Raw genomic sequence first — 24,291 nt, 5'->3', positions numbered from 1 at the left:
ATATGCAAGCTTAAAGTCTGGGTTAAAAATATATATATATTAAGTAGTCTGTTCTAATCAGTCCTTAATAAGGAGTCTAATAATGGCTACACTCATACAGATCTGCTACAGCTGAGGAGCAACAACAATCTCAGAGCAAACTGCAATTTACAACACGGCTCTGAACAAGTTGTTAGTGCAAATAAACCCATTATCTCAACATGATGCCACAGCCTCCAAAATCTCTTTTTAAATAAATAAATCAAAACACTCTCATTATGTGCAGAAATAACGTTTCGCAAGTGCCTGGGAGTTCTGGAGGGGAAAAGACTGGAATTAAAACATTTTAATCACACCCACATGTAATAGCAGAGTGCTGGCTTGTAGTATTAGGAGAAATTGTAAACTTGCCAGCTCCTCACCACACTACAGTTGAATCAGTGTCACCAGCGGGTTACAGGAACACATCTTAGCTCCATCTCCTGCTTGAATTAGATTAGTCCAATGAGCTGCTCTGGCGAACAATGTTAACTTTTCACAGACTCAAGACAAACAACATGTGATAGTAGGGTAAGTAAGAGTGTTATTTATAATTAACACTTCTGCATTCAGTGTGTATGAAGTTCCGTACACATATATTCCTCTACATTACTCATGATGATCAAAACGATATGGATTTTTTTACATGTAATTCTAAATCTCATTGTAATGAATGACTGATGCAGGTTGCCACTTCATTTGCACTTGTGTTGTCAGGTTAATGCCATGGTTTTGAGTATCACCATCACTGTGTTAATATATTACAATACACTTTCCAAAAATAATTAAATAAATAAAATAACTACAGTACTACAATTCAGAAAATGATCTAGAAAGATCTGATAAGAATTGCTGCAATTCCATTTGCAGAGAATGGTTATGGCATTTTTCTTTCTTCATCGGTACTCTAAAACTATGTTAAACTGATCAAAAATTCACCAAAATCAAGATTAGGAAGTAATGTATAGACATGTGTTTAATATAGCAATTTGAGGTGCACTTAAGCATGTTTTCCAGGGTGACTCTAGAAAAATGAATTCTAGGGTTTACCTGCCAAACAACTGAAACCAGAGCTGCTCTATTAACACACCTTTACTTTCATCTGAAATACAGTTTTTATTGTGCCATATATATACACTAATTGTCTCTGAATGTTCAAAAAAAAAATAAGAATCGTGATTGACAGATATCTAATTCTTTTTTAAAACTAAGAATGCTTTTAAAACAGCATATTATCACTTTCACAACATTTCTAAGCTATGTGAATTATTTCCCCTAGTGACAGTTAGAGTCTCATTCACACTTTTGTCACATCAAGACTTACAATAGTGTTTTAGCTGCCCTGTCTAAGAGCTGTTTTAACAAATCATGTGCATGGATTAATTTAATTTAATTAATGATAATAAAAAAATATTGTACATCATGCCACATCACTCCAGCATGTAAATCTATTTACTAATACTTGAGTTTAACTTTCTTATATTCTAGATTCTTTGCACACAAACTGAAATATTTTATATATATAAAGGGCCACATGCCTTTTTATATTTTTATCTTTTATTTGCTGTTTATTTTGTATGATACAAAATAGAAAAGTACATTTAAGATGAATTAGATGAAAACTGTGTTTACATTTAAAGAGTCTTTAGTTGTAATCTTTAGATGTAGTCCATAAGTCTGCTAATTGGTTTGTGGACATCTGGTGCAAGTAAAAAAATAAAATAAAATAAAAATATATGGTAATCATTTACATACTGATGATGGATATTGATTCATTACACCAGCTAATAGATGCACATAATGTTTAAATAATAAAGGACTTGTAACTGAGCCATGTGGAATACCACAAGTTATCTGGTGTCAGCATAGTATTTATTGTCACTTATGATCTAAACTTATCTAGAACTGAGACTAATAGGCCAGTCAGTCAAGTACATATTTATGATCAACAGTTTTATAGACAGCAATGAGATCAGACAAATCTATGATTGACAGATTACCTTGTTATCTAGTAGATCTGTTAAAAGAGCAATTTTAGGGCTATGGTAAGGCCAGCCTGAAATATCTCATTAGGATTATTAATGCTGAGACAGTTATTGGGCTGTAAGAATATTGTTTTCAATAATCAGGATCACTTTGCTTCACCAGAGGCCTAACAATTGCTGTCTTTAAACTATGTGCTGAAATACTTGCTCGAGGAACTGATTAACAATGTTCAGGATGTCCAGTAATTAGGAGTTTAAAACTGTTTTGAGCAAGTTAGAGTGTAATGGGTCAAAAAATACTTTTAAATAACTCATAAGTGATGTGACCTGGGTGAATTTATTAAGCTGATGACTAGGAAAATGGACATATTACTTTCTATAGCAGTAGATGGAGAGCTAGAAACCACTTCAAAAGGAGAAGTGGCAGCTATGGTTTGTCTGATGGTGGCAGATTTTATCAGTGAAGAATACTGCAAACTGCACATTTCCATTGGGAAATGGTTAGATGATATTTGAGGTGAGGGGTTAAACAGCCTCTCTGGTGGAGAAGATGAATCTAGGATAGTCTTTGTGTCTGTTAAACTTGAGATTGTCTGGCCGACTTCATCTCATTATCGAAGGGGTCATATCATGAGGAATAAAACTTGATCCTTTGAGAGAAAAAAAACTATGATGAAAACACTGTGACTTCCAAAACTTACTCCCAAATCCAAAAAGACAATGTATTGAGTCTATAAGATACAAAATTGACTCATTCTAAACTTATGTCAGGGAGATATATATACTTACAGTTTGAAAATTTGGGGTTAGTAAAATGCAATGCTCTTGAAAGTCTCTTATGCTCACCAAGTTTACATTTACTTGATTAGAATACATGTAAAACATTGACGATGTTAATACAATTTAAAATTACTGTTTTCTATTTTATTGTTTTAAAATGTAATTTTTGATGGCAAAGCTGTTTTTTTTTTACTTTATTATTTTTATGCAAAGTATGATACATTTTTGTTCAGGATTGACCAGAATCTATTTGAAATAGAAATTGTTTGCACAATCTTGCTAAATAAAAGTTAATCATTCTGACCCAAACTTTTGAACAGTAGTGAATGTCTACATTTACATATTCAATGTTCTAAAACAGTGAATTAAAAATTTGACAACTGAATAGTTGCTATTATTCTTAAAAAGTAGAACAAACTAAAGAGTTTAAGTTGTTTCTGGCTGTATTTAACTCAAAGGTTTGGCCATTTTTTTTAATCTGAAGAAAGATGAGATTTCAGAGCTTCAGCGGAGAGGAAAATTATCAGAAATCAACAACTTAAATGAAATGAAACACAGTTCTATTGCGCTGCAAGCACACAATCAGCTTTCTTTCTATTATGCTGTATTGAGCTACTGAATACACTCTGCCTTTAAGAAGACCCACACACTCTAAAAAGATGATGTGGATAGTGTAATCACTGGTCTTTCACAAAGTCTGGGCCCTGAGGTCTGTTTATGTGCATATTTAACAGGTGTGCAGTGCTGTGCACAACCAGGACTTCACAGTGATCGAGGACTACTCTTTAGGCCTGAAGACACCGCTGTATCTGAAAAGCATAGAGGAGTTGCACGATTGGGATGGCCAGTCTCCTCCCACCTTATGCCACCAGAAGGGCAACACCGTCCCCCGAGTGGAGGAGCTCATCAGAAAGGTGAGCATCTCTATGGCTAGTCGCCTCAGGGTCGTTTTAAAAAACTAAACTCTCTGTGGTGTTTTTTCTGGTTAACCTTTAGTGATTTGTGTTGCAATTAAAGAGGCAAAATCCGCCTGTTGTGGAGATAATGCTTTTTTTAAGTCATGAAGGATGTTTAAGGTTGTGGGTGTTAGTAAAATAGCTGCGAGGTTGATACTAAAAGGCTTGAGAGTAATTTACTTTCCTCTGCTTGGCGTGAAAGAAGCCCCAGGCTCCATGACCATTTGACCAATGGTGGCTCTCAGCTACGCTGTGCTGTAAAATGTGGTGTGAAACCCATCTAGTTTTGCACAAATCTAACAAATTCTTCTGTGGTCGATATCAAAGAAGATCGTTTTTCCTTCTTTTTCTTTTCTTTTCCATTTTGGGTTTTAGTTTACATTACATTACACGCAAAAAGCACAAAATGTGAGGGTGCTGAAATGTTAGATCATCAAAGCTGGCGTGTTTTTCGACTGGAATTACCATATATTTATTTTTAATATCACTAAATTATTCGGATTGGGATTATGTTTGTCTCTCTCTCTTGGTGGCAGCCAAACTCAACCCTCCATTGAAATTTTACAGTTGCACAAAGAGATATTTTCCCCATCACTACACCGTATTCACGCAGCATAAAAACGAAAGCACACAAACATATGCAAATGTTTCTCTCTCCATAAACAGCTTTGTGCTTCTGTTAAAAGTGATGGAGGGGGAAAAACACTGTGAACTGATAAGTGCTATTCCTCGACTACGACGTGATTTTGAAAAACATGAGGGGCCAAATCTCTCTCTCTCTCTCTCTCTCCCTCTCTCTCTCTCTCTCTCTCTCTTTCGTGCCAACAGGGTGTCTGTAGAGCCCTGTCCAGAAACAAGCACACAGTTTTGTCAAGCTAGGAGTAGGAGGAGGGTGTTTAGACACTTTCATTTGCTTTTATTACAAAACATTGGAAGATCATATTTTTTGTCAGTGTATGCAAACACACTGCAACAGACATTTTCTAAATAATATATTTTTTTTTTTATTGTCTAGTAAAAGTTTCAAAATGTCCTTGAAGATGAGAATGATAAACTTTGTAATTTCACAAGGTAAGGGGTCCTTTTATGCTTTTCACTTTTTGTAATTTTAGCATAAAATGATCTGCAAGGTTACAAAGCTCACAGTAGATATTACTACAACGTGCTTCTTCTGGATATTGTGAAGTCCCAGTGTTGTTCATTTAAATAATTCTGGCCCATGGAATACACAAAAAAAGGTGGGGGCTGGGGGCTGCTTGAGCTGTGTGATAGAAGATGAAGAAGGGCTGCTTGAATAGCATGTTGCTGCTATGTCAGCAAGAGACGCTGTTTCTTCCGGCCCGGTTCCAAAAAAACCCTTTATTTGTGCTTGCAAAGTTCAGCATGATGCTCTTGTTCATAAACATTCTCAGGGGCTGAATTTGTGCTTGGTGTATAGCAACATATTTACAGCTGAGCAGATGAAACTCACATTTATGGCGAGGGGCGTAACAGTTCTGGAACATGCTCAAAATGATTCACCAATACAGTGGTCAGAGAACATTTCTTGTTTCAAAAGGGTGGGTTTATTTGAATCAAGAAGTAAACATTGCATTTGAGACAGGCTGGGAAAATAAGTACTATAATAATGTAAATTTGTGACCCGTGCTGGCCAAATGAGTCGGATTGCTCACAGTCAAATTTTGAGTTACAGACAAAAGAAGTGAAAAAAATGTCAGTTTATGGTAGAATTTGAGGTTTTACAAAATCAAGTTCTTCAAGCCCTCTTCCAGCGATCCCTATGTTCCAAATAATAAACAAACATCTAAAATGATCTTTATTTGTACGTTTTCTGAGAGGAGTACCTTTTCCTCATCTCACATCTGGATGACTGCTGCTGCTTCTAACCGCAGGTAACTAGATCCATTGTTGCAAAGTGCAGCATTGCAGCACTTTGAAATATGAAATATGAAATATGATTTTCGCTGAATGACATTTGTAAAGCATGTTCAGAAAAAAAATGTATAATCCAAGAACTGAAAATTTAAATAGTGTACTTAGTTCAGATTTAAAAGTTGGGTTGTGTATGTGTGTGTTTTGTAATATACAGTCACCATTATTGTAAGGTCCATAGACAGTTTCTGCATGTTGAATTTCAAGGCACTCTGTAGTCCTTAACCAAAGCAGGTCCCAGTCCTCACACACACAATGTTTGCTGCTGTTCAGAAATGGAGTGAGGACACTGGCAAAAGGTTTCCATTATCTTTGCACCCTGATGAGAGGAGACACAAAAAGAGATGTGTGGTCTTGGCTAATACAGTATTTCTTTCTCTGGCAAACAAGAGCAAATTCACTGCCTGGAGCCAATTAAAGTGCAGAGATCAATGCCCACCATGATACCAGCACTGAGCTCCTTACATTAACATGAGCTTGGGGGATTAATGTTTTGTTATTCTATTCTGTATTATTTAGTGCCATTGCATAAGCGGATTCTGTAAATTGAAAATATGCTACTGGAAAAAAAAAATAAGCCAAACTTTAACTAATGAACTTACACATAAGCAACTGTATTTGGTGTAAAAAAAAAAAAAAATATATATATATATATATATATATATATATATATATATATATATATATATATATATATATATATATATATATATATAATTTTTTAATTTAACATGATTTTTCATTAAAAAAGTAAAAGAAAAAAGACATTATCAAGTAAACCTAAGTTGCTTCAGTCTAGTAAGTGTTCATCTTGAAATAATATTAACTATTAAAATCATTATTTTAAAGATTTCACAGCCAAAAATGTACCATGACTTCAAGTTTTTTATAATTAAACTAAAAGGCATTTTACTTTCTAAACAACTACAAACTATGAATCAGATGACAAAATGCATGTAGACGTTGTTTTTTTCAGCAAAGATCATGTTGATAATTTAGAGGCCTTGTCAAATACGAGACAGTATCCTTTGTATGGTTAAGCAGGACAAGGAGACACTGAGGTCAGATCCTTCAGGTAATAAAATCATCAGATGACGCCCCATTCAGACCCAACCGGTTCCTCACTTCCAGTCACATCAGGACAACAATAACGTTTCAACTGATGTCCTTCTGCAGTTGCTTTCCACAGAATGCAACATCTGTCAAGTGAGGTCTGTTTAGCTCTTAAAGTGCGATTAGTGGCCATTACAAGGCAAAGATAAAGATTAACGCTTCTCTCGTCAAATCCCTAGACGATCGACGCCATGCTACAGAACATGGGAGGCCGGGCTTCCATTCTAATTCTCGTATAATTTAAATCACTCAGCCCACACTGACATAATGTGCGCTCCTTCCTCCACTGCACTCTTGATTTACAATCCAGAGGGGAGATGGGAGAACTGACAAGCCCTGTGTTTTGGAAAGCTCTGCATCTAATTAGCAGAGGCTTTCTGGTTGCCCGGGACATGAGATTTGGCAGTGCGTGTAGCTCCTCTCATTAAAACAGCACTCCTCGTGGAGTGGACGCACACAAAAAAGCCTCCCTCTCAATAGAAAAAAAAGAAAAAGATTCCTTTTCCACCAAAACATTTGTATAACTGTTATTTAGCGCACTCGCCTTTATAAGCAAGTATTCAACTTGTCTGTTTAGCAGACGTCCAAAGCAAATGGCATTTTCTTTTTCTTTCAGTGGGTCTTCGGAAAAAAAACATTCTTTGTGAAAACTCCCATCATTATATTTTTCTTTTCCATTGTTAAGTGTATTGCTTTGTAGACTCTCCTTTGAATCCTTTGAATGATCTTAAAGCGAATTAGCATAAAGCAGATACGCCGTGGCTCGTCGCTAAACAGAAAACAGAGAAAGAGAGAGGAAGAGCTCATCTAATAGGGCTGAATGGAGTTGCTGTGAGTCGGGGAGACTGCAGTTTGTCTATCTGAAAGATATGAAGTTATAATAGGCTTCAGGGATTTCTGCTGGTTGCCATTTAAGTACCCGGCACTTACTCAGAAGACTGCCGGAGGCAAAATGGTGGTCGGTTGCTTTGTGTGGTGTTTCGGAGAGATTTGAGAAGGCAGTGAGGCATGATCAAGTGGTTTTGGTTCTGTTTCATGGCACCTTTGTCTGTGTGGGATGCGCATTAAAATAGATGTTTGTCCTGCTGGAAGTTCTTTGTGCAGTTTTGGAACAGTAGATTAGCTCATGTTTTTAGGCAAACAAGAAAACGGACACTCTGTATTTTATATAGTGTCATTAAAGAAATTTGATCAAAACTGTTGCATGTTGATTAGCATGAAAAATTATTTTAAATAAGTTTGTAAAACTAAATGAAAAACAGAAATCACAGAAATACTCTGTAAGTATGTGGGGCAATTTACGTTAAACTCATGGATTTACAATGTAAACTGAAATTTAACCAATAACTAACCATTATTAATTGGCAACGTTAACAGTCAGGCTACATATTTCCCAATCTTTCTGAACAGATTGAGAGGAAGACAGTGGGAATTTGGTGTTCATGATAAAATCATCTGTTGTTTAGCTCTTGTTAGTTGTTTGTCGTAAAACAATTATATGTTGTAACCCAACAAATTGTTATTTGATGGTTATTGAATATTAATTAATAATTTGGTAGCCCTTTATTTTAAGGACTAATTCTCATTATTAACTAGTTGCTTATTAGTATGCATATTACTAATGCCTTATCCTGCATGACCATATTTTAAAAGGATAGTTCACCCCAAAATTAAAATTCTGTCATCATTTACTCACCCTCATGTTGTTCCAAACCTGTATGAGTTGCTTTCTTATGTTGAACATAAAATAAGATATTTTGAAGATTGCTGGGAATCAAACAGTTGGTGGTTCCCAACTCATACATGCTTGGAACAACAATTTTGACAGAATTTTCATTTTTGGGTGAACTATCCCTTTAAGCCATTAATCCTACCCATAACTAAATGTAACATCTACTTCTGCATTAGTCATTTAGCAGACGCTTATATCCAAAGCGATTACAAATTAGGACAAATGCTAGTAATAGAGGGTCCATTTTTTAAATAAATAAAAACAAAACAAGTGTTATAAATAAAATATATATTTTCATTTTTAGAAGATTAAATCTTACATTTAAGAGTGTTACTAAAGGGTAATGACCCTCTGAAATTGAGTTTTTAAGGTCCAACTCCTTTAAGGCTTGTCAGTAAATGGCCACTGTTATGATTTGTTAACATATTTTAAGGAGAACGTCAGCACCTCCTTGCTATTTCATGTATAAAACAACATTTGCAGATAAAGCATTATGAAATTGTTTACTTATGGTTTATGAGCCAATTGGCTGCTTCACCTTTTAACAAAAGCTGTGTCAAAAGCTCAAATGTATCTTTATTTCTTATGTCATGACCCTTTTAAACTATTATCATTGTTATTATTATCATTATTATTTGTATTATTATTATAATTATTTTTTATTATTATTAATAATAATAAATATATTTTTTATAAGGAATATAAAAGCAAAAATAGTAGCTATGCACAACCAATTAAATATCCAATATCGGCTGATCTGTGATATCGGTCGATAACCAATATAGTACCGATATATTGTGCTTTTGATGCACATATTTCAGATGTGACCTACTGTAGTGGTTAGTGCTAGGTGTTAAGCTGTGACGTACATTCACGTTTACATTCAGGTTGTGTTTGTGATTCCCTTCCCCCGCCCATCATTTCCTGTCTGCTCCTGATTGTCACTGTCAGAAAATGAAACAAAAAACTAAAATAATATATATAATTTACATTTTACGGCACACCCTTAGTTAGGCTGTTTATTTCAATAGTAAGCTGTCAGCACGTTAGAAATAAAGTAGTGTTCAAAGTTGCCATGTAATCAAGGTTTCACATGCAAGCCAGTCGTCTCTGTGTTTATTTTGACTGATGCACTGTTAATGGCATATCTCTGTCTAGCCTGTGTGTTTTTGTGCGCATGAGAAAGGGTCTGTGTGTGTATGTTTATCTCCCCAGCCTCCGATGGGTTCCTCCGACTGTCTGCTGCAGGGCTGGAGCACTTGATTCATTAGACTGTCAGCCTGTGCCTGAGAGAGTAATGTTTTTATGCAGGATTAGAACAGGGCCACCAGTGTTAGCTCTACAGGGAAATAAATACATGGAGGATGCGACCCCCCCCCCCCACCCCTCCCTAGCTAGCCATTAGTCCTGAAGTCAACACTGCCACCGTAGATTTGTTTCTCTGATTCCTCTGATACCTCCTGCTTTACCAAAGGCCTCCGATTTCTTTTGGGCTGTTACTTTTTAAAAAAGAAAAAGAAAAAAAGACTTGTGAGAAGTTTGTTGCAGAGTCCTTTCCTGTCGTGTTTTGATTCTTTTTGCTTTGTAAAGGAGAAACTTCCATCTGGCCATGGGGGAAAATGAAGGGTAACAGTGGTTGTGGTTGACAGCTTTGAGGAGATTGTGTAACTTGGAAAAGGCTAGACCAATTTAAATGTCCTGTCGTTGGGACGAATGGATTTGCGGCAAGCGTTGTACGGAATACTTGTTGCAGGAAAGGTGGAATAGGGTGTTGTTAAAATGCTTGAATAACCGAAGCCTTCTTTTGGAGAGAGGTCACGAAGAGAGATGCAAAACGAAACCGTCATTAAGAAAATTCAGTGTTTGCTCGATCGTTTCAAATTCTAAATATGATAATTAGACTCCAAAAAAGACTTCTTCATGAAAGAGCATTTAGAAAACTGAAAATATCTGTTATTGGAAGCGGTGCCTATCAGCAACCCATAAGTCCATTTCCCTCAAATTACCATTAATTACCATTTTAGTGTCAAACCATTAGTTTGACCAGCTAATCCTTGCAATTACCGGTAGTATTATACGATTTCCTAACAATTCATTGCAGATTCTCTTTATGGCTCCATTAAAAGGATGGCTAATTTTGTGGCAAACTTGATTTCTCGTCAGTGGAGCCGGCATTTCCTGTCAAATGGCATTTGAAGAGCGAAGGCTCAAGGTTTTTTTATGGCCACCTCTCAGGCTCGGTGCGTCGGTATGAGAGTGTGACTGTGAATACGAATCACCTCTTTAGCCCTGCTGCTCTGGAGGGTCAGGCATGTGTTGCGAGAATCTGAGGAGAAGACAGCACTACAACCACTTTTGTTCTAAATGGATGTGGGAAGTGATAGCAAGGATGTTTTAGCACACTTTCCATTAAATCTGTGTAAAAAGGTTGATTTAATATGGATATGAATTCACGTGATGTCACCTGACATGCTTTCACAATCGTGTCTTGGTATTGTTTTTGAATAACTTTCATTAAAAAGTCTTTAAAACATATTATCTAATGTCGAGGTCTAATGGTTAGAGGGTTGGACTCCCAATCGAAGAGTTGTGAGTTCTAGTCTCTGGCCGGACAGAATTGTGGGTGGGGGGAGTGCATGTACAGTTCTCTCTCCACCTTCAATACCACGACTGAGGTGCCCTTGAGCAAGGCATCGAACCCCCAACTGCTCCCCGGGCGCTGCAGCATAAATGGCTGCCCACTGCTCCGGGTGTGTGCTCACAGTGTGTGTGTTTGTGTTCACTGCTCTGTGTGTGTGCATTTCGGATGGGTTAAATGCAGAGCACAAATTCTGAGTATGGGTCACCATACTTGGCTGAATGTCACTTCACTTCACTACCTGAAAGTACATTAAAACACTGATCTGGCAAATATTTTAAGAGTTTGTTTGAATAAATTTAAATTGTGGTCTCTGCAATCTTTCTCTCCAAAAGAGTCTGCCTACCTTTGGACCATACCTAAAGATGAAGGCTGAAGCCCTGGCGAGGTACAAAAAGATCCTTAAAGATGCTAGCGGCAATATGATCACAAACACCAGTGATTCTAGAGGTCCCCAAAAAAAAAAAACATCATATATATATATATATGTATATATATATATATATATATAGAGAGAGAGAGAGAGAGAGAGATTAATGTTGTATGTATAAGCTTTGGGAGTTATTTTTGTAAAGATTAGTTATACTTTTATTTAGCAAGGAAGCATCGGATTGATTAAGTGTGCTAGACAGAAAAGTCATTTATAATGTTACAAAATATTTATATCTTATATAAAATATACCAATAATTTATAGCACAACTGTTGTCAACATTGATAATAATAAGAAATAATTAGCATATTGAATATGTTCTGCAGTATCATGTTACATTAAAGTATGGTAAAATAATGGCTGCTGAAAATTCAGCTTTGTATTTGCAGGAATAAATTAGATTTTATAATATAAAATAGTAAACTGTTAAATTTAAATAATATGTCATAATATTATGTTCTGAAAAAAAAAACAAAGAGAGAGAGAATTTCCTTCAAAAACATCTTACCGAACCAAAAGTTTTGAATGTTAGTGTACATATATTATTTGATCATTTTTTAGTAAGTTGTTATTATAAGTACACGTTATTTTAAGGTACAAACAGATGGCTGCTGAATCATATCCCACTATTTTCCATTATCTTTACGCCATGAACACCATGTTTTTGTAAAAAATGTCATGTTCAACTAGTTAAAAAACTTTTATTTACATACAGGACAGGAAGCATATAATTAATTGTCCATTTTAAAATCACATTCCTTTTTTAGTCATAAATCATCTGGTTAGTTTGACAGTGTGATTCATACATTAAGCAAACGAAATTCACCAACACGTCCTCAACAGCTTGTCCTCGTGTAATCTCTGATTCTGTCTGGTAGCAAATGCACTTTTCCTGCTCATAACATTAAAAGGCTTTATTCCTCGAGGTGATTATGCTGTGAGGGATCTCAAGGAGGAAATGGAGATCACAAACTACCAGTCAGACATCAAAACCGATCCTCTCCTTCCGGCGCTGATTTAATTAAGCTAACTTAAGAACGGAACGCTGCCTTTCAAACGGTTTCTTTTGAGATGCCACGGCTGTTTTTCTCGCCGTTTTGCAGAGGATGTGATTGCCAGAGCGCTGAAGCATATTGGCGCCTACCAGGAGCTGGACAACACGGAACAAGTACAGGCCCTCATAGATCTAGAGATGTGTATCAACTGTGGCAAATTCTACACGAACTGCCAGGCTACCAGATACAGACGCACACATTAGATAATTACACGACACAGCGTTATTTACGAGAAAGCAATTACTCCAGGATTTTGTTTGCTAAAATGCGGGAAGCTAGCAAATGTTTTCAGGTTATATGTTGTCTTTGGAGGTCACCTGACTTTAGGGTTCATTCCCCGCCATTGGTCTTGCATATTGAAAACATAAAGAGACAAACGCAGAGTCTTAAATGAATAAGGCTGGTGTGCGGTATTTGGTATTTGCCTTCGAGAACGAAACTGTTGTGCTAGCTGCTGTCATTGTTGTTGCTTTTTTCCCTCCATGAAAAGCTCTCCCAGGAGTGGGGAAATCCTCCTATGGAGAGTCGATAATTGCTCTAATGTAATAGCTTTTATTCCCTCCCCTTCCTCTTCTTTTGCAGGCTATTAAGTTTGACCCTGAGACCCATCTTCCTGTAATCACGGACAGCTGCACAGGCTGCACTCTTTGCCTGAGCGTGTGCCCCATCATCGACTGCATCAAAATGGTTACCAGGACAACACGGTACGTGCCCAAAAGGGGCCTGCCTGTTAATCCCGTTTGCTAAAGCGCACGGTCGCTCCACCTGACCGGAGAGAGAGAGAAAACCAAGGAGCCACCTCTCATTCAAAGCATCGATTCCACTTCTAATTGCTGTGTGAAAAATTACCTTTATTATGAAAACGAATAATTAGCCCGCAGAAATAATTGCTTTATATTCCCAAACCAGTTATGCTAGAATAATTGTGCTGGCACAAAAAGAGTTACATTATTTCAAAGCAGCACAGTGCAACATTATTATTTGTCCCTTTAACTATCAAAAGAGAGAGGGAGGACTGATTGAGAAAGATGGTGAAGTGCTGTTGTTTCCTCTGGTAAAAATGAATAGCAATAAATAAAATAATAAAGCAGTTGTCAAGTATTGAAGTCTCATTTATTTTGAAACTCGGGAAAAGGGATTATGTGACTGCTAAGTGTGATTATTAATAAGCATCATAATTTATAAAGCAGATTTGCTTTGTTTAATGTTTGCTAGTAATTAAATCGCGAGGTTTCTAATGATAAGCAAATTAGTTCCAAAAACATGTTTTTTTTTTTTTTTTTAAGTAAGAACCATAATTCATTTGAATAAAATATCACTAGACTTATTTCGAGTTTGAACAGTTTCACTCGCAGACTGTTTAGGCTTCTTGAAGAGCAGCTTTAGGTTAAGACACAGACAGAGCAAATCGTTCTAATGGGGTTTAGAACGATTCCTGTAATGTCCAAATTGATTTGTTTTGCAAAACAAAGCATTCATTGGGGCTGATATACAAACACTAGTCTGAAAGGTTTATGCTGAGTCTCCTTGTTTTAATATGATCTTCCTATAATTGTTACATCTGCGAACAAACATCCGATTGGGAGCAGTGGACATGACGGTAGACGGAGTTAATTAAAATGCTATCGTTTTCATCTCCGAGATGCAAACCTCTAGTTCTGAGTAGTTCCGTGTGAAAACGTTGCTTTTGAAAAACAGCAGCCAGGCATGTCAGAGTTATTTCATCATTTATTATAACCGCACAAAAACAAGGGATTAGAAAGAAAACCGGACCGCCATGAATCTAAAGTTTGTACTGGAGCTTCATTAATTTGGTCACGACTTAACTTGCTTTGTAAAAATATTTGCCTTTGAAAAATTAGCAACCATGCCAGGCACGATGAGAAGGTTCAGCAAATTTACTGAAGTCCCTTAAGCATGCTCATTATTAGCTGCCAGAACTGCATTTACAGATTTTTTTTTTCAGGGATTGTAAAGTTAAAAATAATTTGCACTACTCTTACATTTTTTTATATTATTCTTCTTATATCAGGACTAAATCATATTTCCGCACAGCATCAGGTCAATAATGAGTATATAAGTGTGATAGTTATTACAGCAAGTCGTGCTCTGAAGCAGCATCTCTTCCTCTGCCTGTCACTCATACATCACTGAGCATCAACCTACTTCCTCTCTCTGATTGCAATTAAGAAATGATGTGTCTGGACCCTGGCCAGGCGTGCCAGGTTAAATTATTCATAAATGTTAATAAGACAAGCGAGAGTACTCCCTCTTTTCCTCCTCCTGCTCCCCTTTCTAAGTGCCGTATTCGAAATATAATATTGACCTTTCCATCGTAAAGCCCACATGTGACATCGGGAAGCTGCCACTCTGTCATAATGTCTTTTTGGAAAGCACACAGAGACGGGCTCTGCCTCTCTGATAGATGTAGATCTGCATGAGTGTGATATACTAAGTGCTTATTTAAGTTGAGAAAAAGCAAAGAAAAAAAATATCTGCAACCTATACATCTCTATTAAAAAGCAATGGTGTGATCATAATGTCGTAATTCTAATTGCTTACCATCATGTAATTCCAAACCTGTATGATTTTCTTTCTTCTGTGGAACACAACATATATATATAGGTACACACACGCACACACACACACACACACACACACACACACACACACACACACACACACACACACACATATATATATATATATATATATATATATATATATGTATACAGTGCCTTGCGAAAGTATTTTTTTCTTCACGTTTAGTTATGTTGCTGCCTTATGTTAAACTGCTTTAAATTACTTTATTTTAAAAATATAATAAAATGAAATAAGTACATTGCATAAGTATTCATACCCTTAACTCAGTACTTAGCTGAAGCACCTTTAAAGCCTTAAGTCTTTTTTGCTTGATGTGACAAGCTTTGCTCATCAGCATTTGGCAATTATCTGCCACTCTTCTCCTCACCTCTTCACCTCTCAAGCTCTGTCAGGTTGGATGGGACAGATGCACATTTTCAGGTTTCTCCAGAAATATTTGATTGGGTTCAAGCTCAGGCTGTGGCTGGGCCTCTCAAAGACATTCACAGAGTTGTCTAGAAGGCACTCTTGCTGTGTGCTTAGGATCATTGTCCTGTTGAAAGGTCAAGCTTCTGCCCAGTCTGAGGTTCTGAATGCTCTGGACTGGGTTTTGATTAAGGCAATCTCAATATTTTGGTGCAACGAGTGTTCTTTCTACTCTGATGAATCCCTCAGTCACTGCAGCTGAAAAACAGCCCCACAGCATAAGGTTGCTACCAGCACACTGTACTTTTGATATGGTACTCTGCAGGTGATGAGCAGTGCCTGGTTTCCGTCAAACATGATGCTTAGAACTAGGATTCAATAGACCAAAGAATCTTGTTTCTCAAAGTCTTAAGGTCCTTTAAGTGCTTTTTTTTTTTTTTTTAATTCTAAGTGTGTTTTCATGTGTCTTCACTGAAGAGAGTATAGAGTTTGGCCACACCGTCAAAATGCCCAGATCGGTGGATTGTTCCAGTGCTATTTGTCCTTCTGAAGATTTCTTACATCTCCATATACTGTATGATCATGGAGCTCAAGAGTGACCATCAGCTTCTTGGCCACCACACTAACCAAAGCCCTTCTCCATCGATTGCTCAGTTTGGCCAGGTGGACACCTCTGGGAAGTGTCCTGGTATAAATTTAATTCATTCTAATTTTGTTTCAATCTTCTTCCATTAAGGGTAAAAGAGACTATATGCTTCCGTCAAACTTCAGTGAAGCAGATTTTTTTTCTGAACTTTTCCACAGATGTGTTTCTGAGCCCTACAGGCAGTTATTTTGACCTCAAGGATTGGAATTTGTTCTGATATGCATGATCAGCTATTAGACTTTTTTATTAAAACATGTGCCTTTCCAAATCATAACCATTCAATTGAATTTGCCACAGGTTAACTTGACTCAAAGTGTAGTAACATCTATAAGCAACATGAATGCTCCTGAGCTAAATTTCAACTGTCCCGGATTGAATATTTATGCAATGGAATAATTTAAGTTTTTTTATTTGTAATAAATTAGCAAAAGTGTTAAGAACCTTTTTTTTTTTTTTTTTTTTTTGCTTTAAAATTATGGTGTATGGAGTATAGAACAATGTGGGAGGAAAAGTTATTTAAAACAGTTTATTACAAGGCAACGACATAAAAAAAAAAAAACATGATTTTTTTTTTTTTTTTTTAGTAAGCTTTACTTCTCAAGTAAAATTAGTTGCCAAGGCAACATTTCTAACTGGTTTTCAATCTAACATTTATAGTTTACTTTATTTCAGCTTTATTTCACTCACCCAAAACAAGAAGAAAAACTTTTCCCCCCCTGCTCAAATACTGTTTGTTCTTTCTGGTATCAACAAAGAATGTCTTTTCAAATTACCTTTTTTATATATATCACACAGAAAACTTTTAAAATTCCCTACAATTTGATTTCTCCATAAAAACATTGATATTCATGTAATACCTTCACTTTCCTACACTAGGCCAAGCGATTCAAGAAGAAATCTCAGAAGCTAACCGATAGAGGGTACCATGCTATGAGTGTTACACTGGAAACATTGAGTAACCCGACAACAACTTATTATTAAACCCAACAAGCCAAGTTCGCCAGATCATCTACCTAAAGTCTGTTTGAATTATCTATGTTGCTCTGAGGGCAATCTTCCAATATTTTTCCAATATTCAAATGCTGCTAACTTTTCACTTGCTTTGATTGCAATAGAATGAATATGTGTCCCTCTTATTTCCATGATGGTCCAATTGTCTACAGGTTTGACCTGCCCCTTGACAAATCTAATTTGACTGTCCTCAACCGCTGTTACCTGCAAAGTTGTAGACATGAATTTGACAATAATCATTAAAGCTATTAGCATGGAGCGAATGGCAGCCACTGGTGAGTGCTGTATAGACTCGTGACCTCTGACCTGCGCTAATTGGCATTGGCAGGAGGCTGGCAGAGAGCTTTTCATGTCTCTCCTCTATGAAAGACTGAAGAGGTGAGAGACAATAACACTGAGCCACGACCACCAGTGATTACTGAAGCTGCTTCACTGCCAGTGCGTAAAGTAGAATAAAAAAATATGAAACAAAAGCCATTATTGGATATTTACTTACTTAGATTTTTCTGTTTAATTATTGTCTGTGTTGTCTTGTGTATCATAGGCAGTTGTTTAATCATACAACTGCAATATCTAACAAAAAAAAAAAAAACAAGTTTATTTTTTAAATGAGTTTATCACGTCAAATTTGAATAGAATAGGTTGTGTTGATTCTATCTCACAGTGTGACAGTGAGACAAATGTGTATTAAAAAAAAGTACAAAATTACATGAGAGTCAGTTATTTTAGTATTATATATATATATAATTCATATAATATTTACATTAATTTATAATGAAATATTATTATTCAATTAAAAATGCTTGAACATTTAAAATAATCGTTTAATTTATAATTTAAGTTTAAAATACACATATATTTCTTTAGATTTTGTTATATTTATATATAGATTTCTATGTATTGTTGATAGATTTTAGTGCAATTTAGTTCCATTTAGTTTATTTTGGTTCTTAACAACATAGGTGAATGATGACAGAATTGTTATTTATGGGTGAACTATAAGTCAGAAAGAGACCTTTTAAAAGATGCTATTTTCTGAGTCTTTATAAATAGTCATTACAAATGTTCCTTTATAATAGATTATTTTTATTTATTTATTTATTTATTTTTACATACAACAACAGCAACAAAGATTAGGTGCTTCTTTGCAAGCCCAGAATGCTTATGGTAGAAAAAATGAAACCAAACCATCCTTGAGTATTTACATTGCTTTTCATTTAATTATTGTCTGTATTGTCTCGTTTTTAATAAGCAATTTCTTTATTCACACAACTGCAGTATGCAACTTAATAAAAAAAAAAAAGTTTCTTTCAAATGAGAATGTTTGAGAATGCAAATTGTGAATTGTTTGTGCAGATCTGAATACCTATCAATTCTCACAGTGGGGAAGGTGCATTTTTTAAAAAAAGAGAGAAAACAGCATGGAGGGATGGTACACGACACACACACACACAGCTGCACGAAAACAAACAATCCTATTCAGGGCACAACAATGGCCCTTGTCAGTGTTTTCAATACTGTGGCTCCCTCCCAGTCATAAAGATATAAACTCTAGTTTGCTGCGTTAATTCATTTAGACTGGTGGAGGTAGGATGTCTGTGAAACACTGGCCAATGCTAATCTCATTTCGTCTGCCATCACGCCAGAGCCCGGTGCTGGCCTGCTCTCCTCACAAATGCACCTTCCTGCCAAGCCTTGGCACATCCTTACAGCTTCACAGCCTCCATCAAAGCCATCGTAAGCCTTCAGACCTCTCGTTTACCTTCCCCGGTGGTAAGAGCTGCGCTGCAGGTCGTCCCATCAGTTAACCTTTACGACGAAGACGCCGAAAGCTGCCGGCTCTCAGTGGAACGTCTCTCTCCCTTCTGTCCTTACCGGCCAGCCAAGTGACCGACTGGGCCAGGCACATGCAGGCCTTCTCCACAGGAGAACCATCTCCCTGCACAGTGCGCGAATGAAAACAGATGTTAAATGATGTTCCCCTGACAAATGCAATGATAGATGGTAATGGGGGTGATTACTTTAAAAGGGAATAAAATGGTCTCTAAGCTACAGCCTATCAGCAGTGGCGACTGGAGCCAGCCAGCAGGCTTTCGTGCTTCTCTTTGAGCCCGGATTTCAGCAGATCAATTGGATTTTTGAGTTGGACAAAGGAGATACGATCCGATTGCAATCCTCCCTCACCATTGATCTCCACTTTTACAATGGCTATGAAATAGCTTTTACAGCATTGTCAAAATGAGCCCGAAATGAGGGATAGGGAGAATCATCTGTTGATCAGGTTAAACTTGATTTTCTTTCGCAGTCGGCGTCACTGGCGACTTATAGCGTTAAAAGTTTATAGTCAAAAAATAAGTAGGTCTTTAATCTAATCTGCATCGAGTCGTGGAGTTCTCTGCTTATTATTTTTATCATCAAACGTAAATGAAGCCTACACAGAGAAGGAGAAGCACAAATTGGTTTGTGTGATGCACTAAAGCCCAGTCTAGCGCACGACTTGCAGTGTTTTTAACTCTCCCCTTCTTGAGAATCAGTGAGTCGAAATGATGTTAAATTTTTCCATCTCGAGCATTATTGAGGTGCAAACAATCCCGGTTCAATTTTCTAGCATTCACACCAATAGCCCCCTGCCTGTCCTTTCCTACATACTTTTGGAGCAGATTTGATATTTTTTGCCAATCTGATTTTGAAGGCACTTGTACAATTTAAGTCTTGTGAGAGGTTGAGGACAAAAGAGAACTAGGCATGTAATTCTCTCTGTGTGTTGATGTGGGGGTGATTTGTTAAATTTTTTGTCCACTGACTGGTTCATTCATTCATTTACTCATTCGTTCAAATAATTTTTGCCAAACATAAGAACAGAGGAGATTCTTTAATATCACAAATCTCTGGACTAGACTGGCCACCTGTGCAGGGTGTTTTCTCTGGAAAGAATCCAGCACTCCCACAACTGGATCACAATATTTCATTACCATAAGTGGCAGACAAACTAATGAGGGACACGACCTCTAATTTTTTTTTTAGTACTTAATTGGCAAGAGCGCATACTCTGATAGTCTATTAATTGACCATCAACTCTATGTAAATTGTTATGGGTTATGAGTCTTAAATGACTTTAATAAAATATATTCAGACATTTGATTGTACTGTTTTACAAATGTGGTGAGCCTTAATGCCCCCATTACTGGTCAAAAGTGTTGAAAATTTCAACTGTTACATAGTGTATAATTGTATGATCATTTATGTGTCATTCATTCATTGTTGCAGGACTTTTATAAAATATAACATTGAATTATGGCTGATCAAAACTACTGTAAAAACAGTAGTAATATTTGGAAATATTTCAATTAAAAACAAAGGTTTTCTACTTGAATATAATTTAAAATGTAATTTATTGATGTGATTATTTCTGTATTTAGAGTCACACGATCCTTCAGAATTCCTAAACTCTGATTCACTGCACAAGAAACATTTCTTATTAATATTAATGCTGAAAACAGTCGTGCTGCTCAAATAATTTTTTTGTATATCAGGTTTTCTGAAATTTTAAGTTAAATAAGCAAATGGTTTATTATCTAGTTTAATATGCACTAATTTGCATACATTTCCATAATATACATTTGAACACGGGAAAAAATCTGGTTCATAATTTCATTTTTTTTTTTTTTTTGACAACAGAGTCCAAGTTTGTTTTTTGTTTATTGTGTTTTGTTTTACTGAGGGAATTTTGGGTATCTTTTTATCACTCAATATATCAGACAATGATGTCAAAAGCCTGAAGAATAAAAAATAAACAAACAGATAAATACAAATTAAAGAACATAAACAAACATTTCACAGCTCTGTGTTTGGGTTTTTACCTTTACCTCAACAATTCTTTCACAAGAAACTATTTCTTTACAAAAAAAATAAAATAATAATAATGATAATGTCTGCTGTTCTGTGTACACAGTATAACAGTACTGTACCATCCACTGCTTGAATATTAGCGGAAGTCACTTAGAATGAATAATAGCTCACTAAAACATTCCTCTTTTTCTCTATGCATCAGTGTAGGTGGGTTGAGTTTGAGTTGAGTCTGTATATCATTTCTATCGTATCTCACAGAGCAAATCTGACTAACCTATTCTTTAAATAGTTTTAAAGTTATCCAAAGTTCAGAGTGACCTACAAAAGGTAGGTTCTAGCCAATCAAGTCGGTCTTTGTTTCAATAAGCATACAACACTATCTCAACCTCTATGGTATAATTCAATGATCTGAATAGTGGAATTGAAACTTTTACAGTGGTGAGCTCCCATCCACAATGTATGCTCTGCTTACAGCCATCCTCTTGAGTCATTAACAATGAAATGCAAGAAGGCCATCGTGTCATTTGCATACAGATAAGAGCCCATTTGATTTGGGAAATCACTACAGTACCTCATTCTGTGATTTAAGAGATTCTGCTTTAATCTGTGAATAAATGCTCAGTGCACATTTTACCCCGCTCCTTTTTCCCCTCCATCCTGGATATTTTCCTACCATGATGCTCCAGCAAAGCCAATAGTATCGTGAATGACCCCACCCATCCCTCCCACAGCATCTTCCTGCTCCTACCATCAGGAAAACAATACTAGAACATCTGAGCCCACTTCGCAAGACTGCTCAACAGCTTTTTTTGTATGTTTTAGTTTATGTGTAAACATTTATACATAGTATATTTATAGTCCAAATCTGTCAGTAGGTAAGTTGTGTTTAGGATTATACTGTTTTACTTAATTGCTGTATGTCTGTATTTATGTAGCACCGTGGTCCTGTAAGGCACGACATTTGGTTCCACTGAATGTCCACACATGTAGCATCTAGCTGGGTGTTATCCCCAATCCACATACGGTTTCTTTCACTATACTGAAAATACTGGAAAAGATTTTCTTAAAAAGGAATAATAAAGTATTGGGTTCCATTGACGAAAGAAAGCCAAACAGGCTTGTAATGACATAGGGGTTAATGAAAGAAATTTCCATTTTGAGTGAACTATCCATTTCATTTAAGAGCATGAGCTGGTTTTACTCAAGGTTATTCTGCATCCTCAGCTTCACATAGTATATGGCCCAATGCGGTTTTCCAATTCACGTAAGGAAATACAAAGCTTGGAATAAGAGCAAAACTGTCAAATTGACATAACGGGAAGCGATTCAAGGAAAAATAGAGTAATATATGGAGATCGGTTGGAGATATATTTAATATATGGAGAACCATTGAGTCTGTTGACATTTGGGTCATAATTACGCTATGCTAATTAAATCTGCTGAGTATCAGAGAGCTGTTTAATAATTCAAACCCAGTGCAACCTCTCATACCAATGCCAATTTCCCAAAGTAAAGACAGTGGAATGATCATACTTGTCTCTCTTAAATATTTAATTCTCCTTGGGAAATCATTTTGACCTACAAAGACTGAGGAAGGGCAAGACAATGACACTATTTCTGTACTTACAGTGGAGAAACTGCTCTGAACCAGACTGGGCATGTGGAAATGTGATCTGTCAAAGTACAATTGAAGGCTCCTATTTAGCACTGCATGAAGTCTCATGATAACCATCCACAATTATGCTACAATTACATCAGTTGTTGAAGGAAAACATATCAATTGTCAAGACATACAATGCTGGTAGTTTTTTTTTGTGCCATGTTGATCTCTGAACTGACCTGTATTGGGCCTACAGCTTGAGCAGTGTGCTCATTTGTAAGTCGCTTTGGATAAAAGCATCTGCTAATGACTAAATGTAAATGTAAGGCAGAGAGAAACATCAGGGTTCTTTTTTTTTTTTTTTTTCAGGTATTAAAGGCTACGTGGCGAGTCACAGATGGCCTTGCAACAACACACTGAGCAGAGTGGGCTTGGATTGCTCAATGGAGCTTTGACATCCAGAATATTCGCAACACAATAACAAGACCCTAAAGCTTTAGGAAAAAGCCTGAGCTTCAGAGCAGGCTGATTAAGTTCAATTAACACATTCAAAAGAGCACATTTTTATTCGGAAACTTAAATTAGTAAATATTCCAATAAGGTTTGGAGCAGAAATAACTACACTGGAGGCCAACAATATTGGCAGCCTTGCACTTTAACTAGGAACTATTTATTATTGCAAAAATGTTGAAATTAAAACTTGCAGTGTCCAGCCAATATTTTATATAAAATTATTTTTAAAAAATGGCTTTTTCATTTAGAAGGCTTTTATACTAGTAAACAAAAACAAATGGCATAATGTGGCATGCATATTGGGGCAACATAAGTACATAGCTTATTAATACAAGTAATATATTAATATCTACTCTGAATTAAAATGATAGAAAAAAAAATAAATCAAGAAATAATTTTCCCCCACAAAATTAATTTTACTGATGAAAATGCAGTTTTTAAAACTTCTTGAATCACACAATTTATCTCGATTAATTTGATATATATGGCAGCTTCTGTTAATAGAACATGAAAACAGGCAGCTTTATCATAATTGCAGCAAAAAAATACCAGCAATGTCTTCACCTATAAAGACATATTTTCAGTTACTTTTCTGTGTTTGGTTTCATGTGCTATGGAATTTGGTGGAAACAGCCTCATCACAAAGTTCTAGGTTTCAAAATCCAAAATAAGCTTCTTTTTTTATGCTAAGCACCCAACCCTAAAGGTAACACAACCCCAAATTGTTGAATCTCCTTCATGTTTAACTATAGAAAAGGCATTGTACTCTGTAAAAGCTTTCTTTCTATAAAAAAGAGAGCATTCTTACCAAAAAAGAAACACTCTCCCAGAAGGATTCTAACACTGCATGGTTTATACCAGTTCACAAAAATGGTGCAAGCTGCAATTTTTGTACCTTACATCTTTTCTCAAATTGGTGCTAGGTGATTGTCCTTTCTCCACCAGACAATCGATTGCTTCAACACACAATAAGCTGCATGCTGAAAGGCTGTAAGCACCTTTTCACCATTGTACCACATGCAA

The 24,291-nt window shown here is 36.2% G+C and overlaps 1 protein-coding gene across 1 annotated transcript in view; it reads left to right on the top strand.

The window, feature by feature from the left end:
- dpydb (dihydropyrimidine dehydrogenase b) overlaps window positions 1–13,665 on the top strand; it is a 93,801-nt gene extending 80,136 nt beyond the window's left edge. The window contains 2 exon segments of the mRNA XM_052549324.1: window positions 3,518–3,697; window positions 13,223–13,665. Coding sequence (XP_052405284.1) covers window positions 3,518–3,697; window positions 13,223–13,387 — 345 coding nt within the window. The 3' untranslated portion in view covers window positions 13,388–13,665.
- The last annotated feature ends 10,626 nt before the right edge of the window (window positions 13,666–24,291 follow it).

This window comes from Carassius gibelio, chromosome B2, assembly GCF_023724105.1.
Source record: "Carassius gibelio isolate Cgi1373 ecotype wild population from Czech Republic chromosome B2, carGib1.2-hapl.c, whole genome shotgun sequence".
In the NCBI taxonomy this organism is placed as follows: Eukaryota; Metazoa; Chordata; class Actinopteri; order Cypriniformes; family Cyprinidae; genus Carassius; species Carassius gibelio.
Note: the sequence above shows the minus strand (reverse complement) of the source record. Positions and strands in the feature narration are given on the sequence as shown.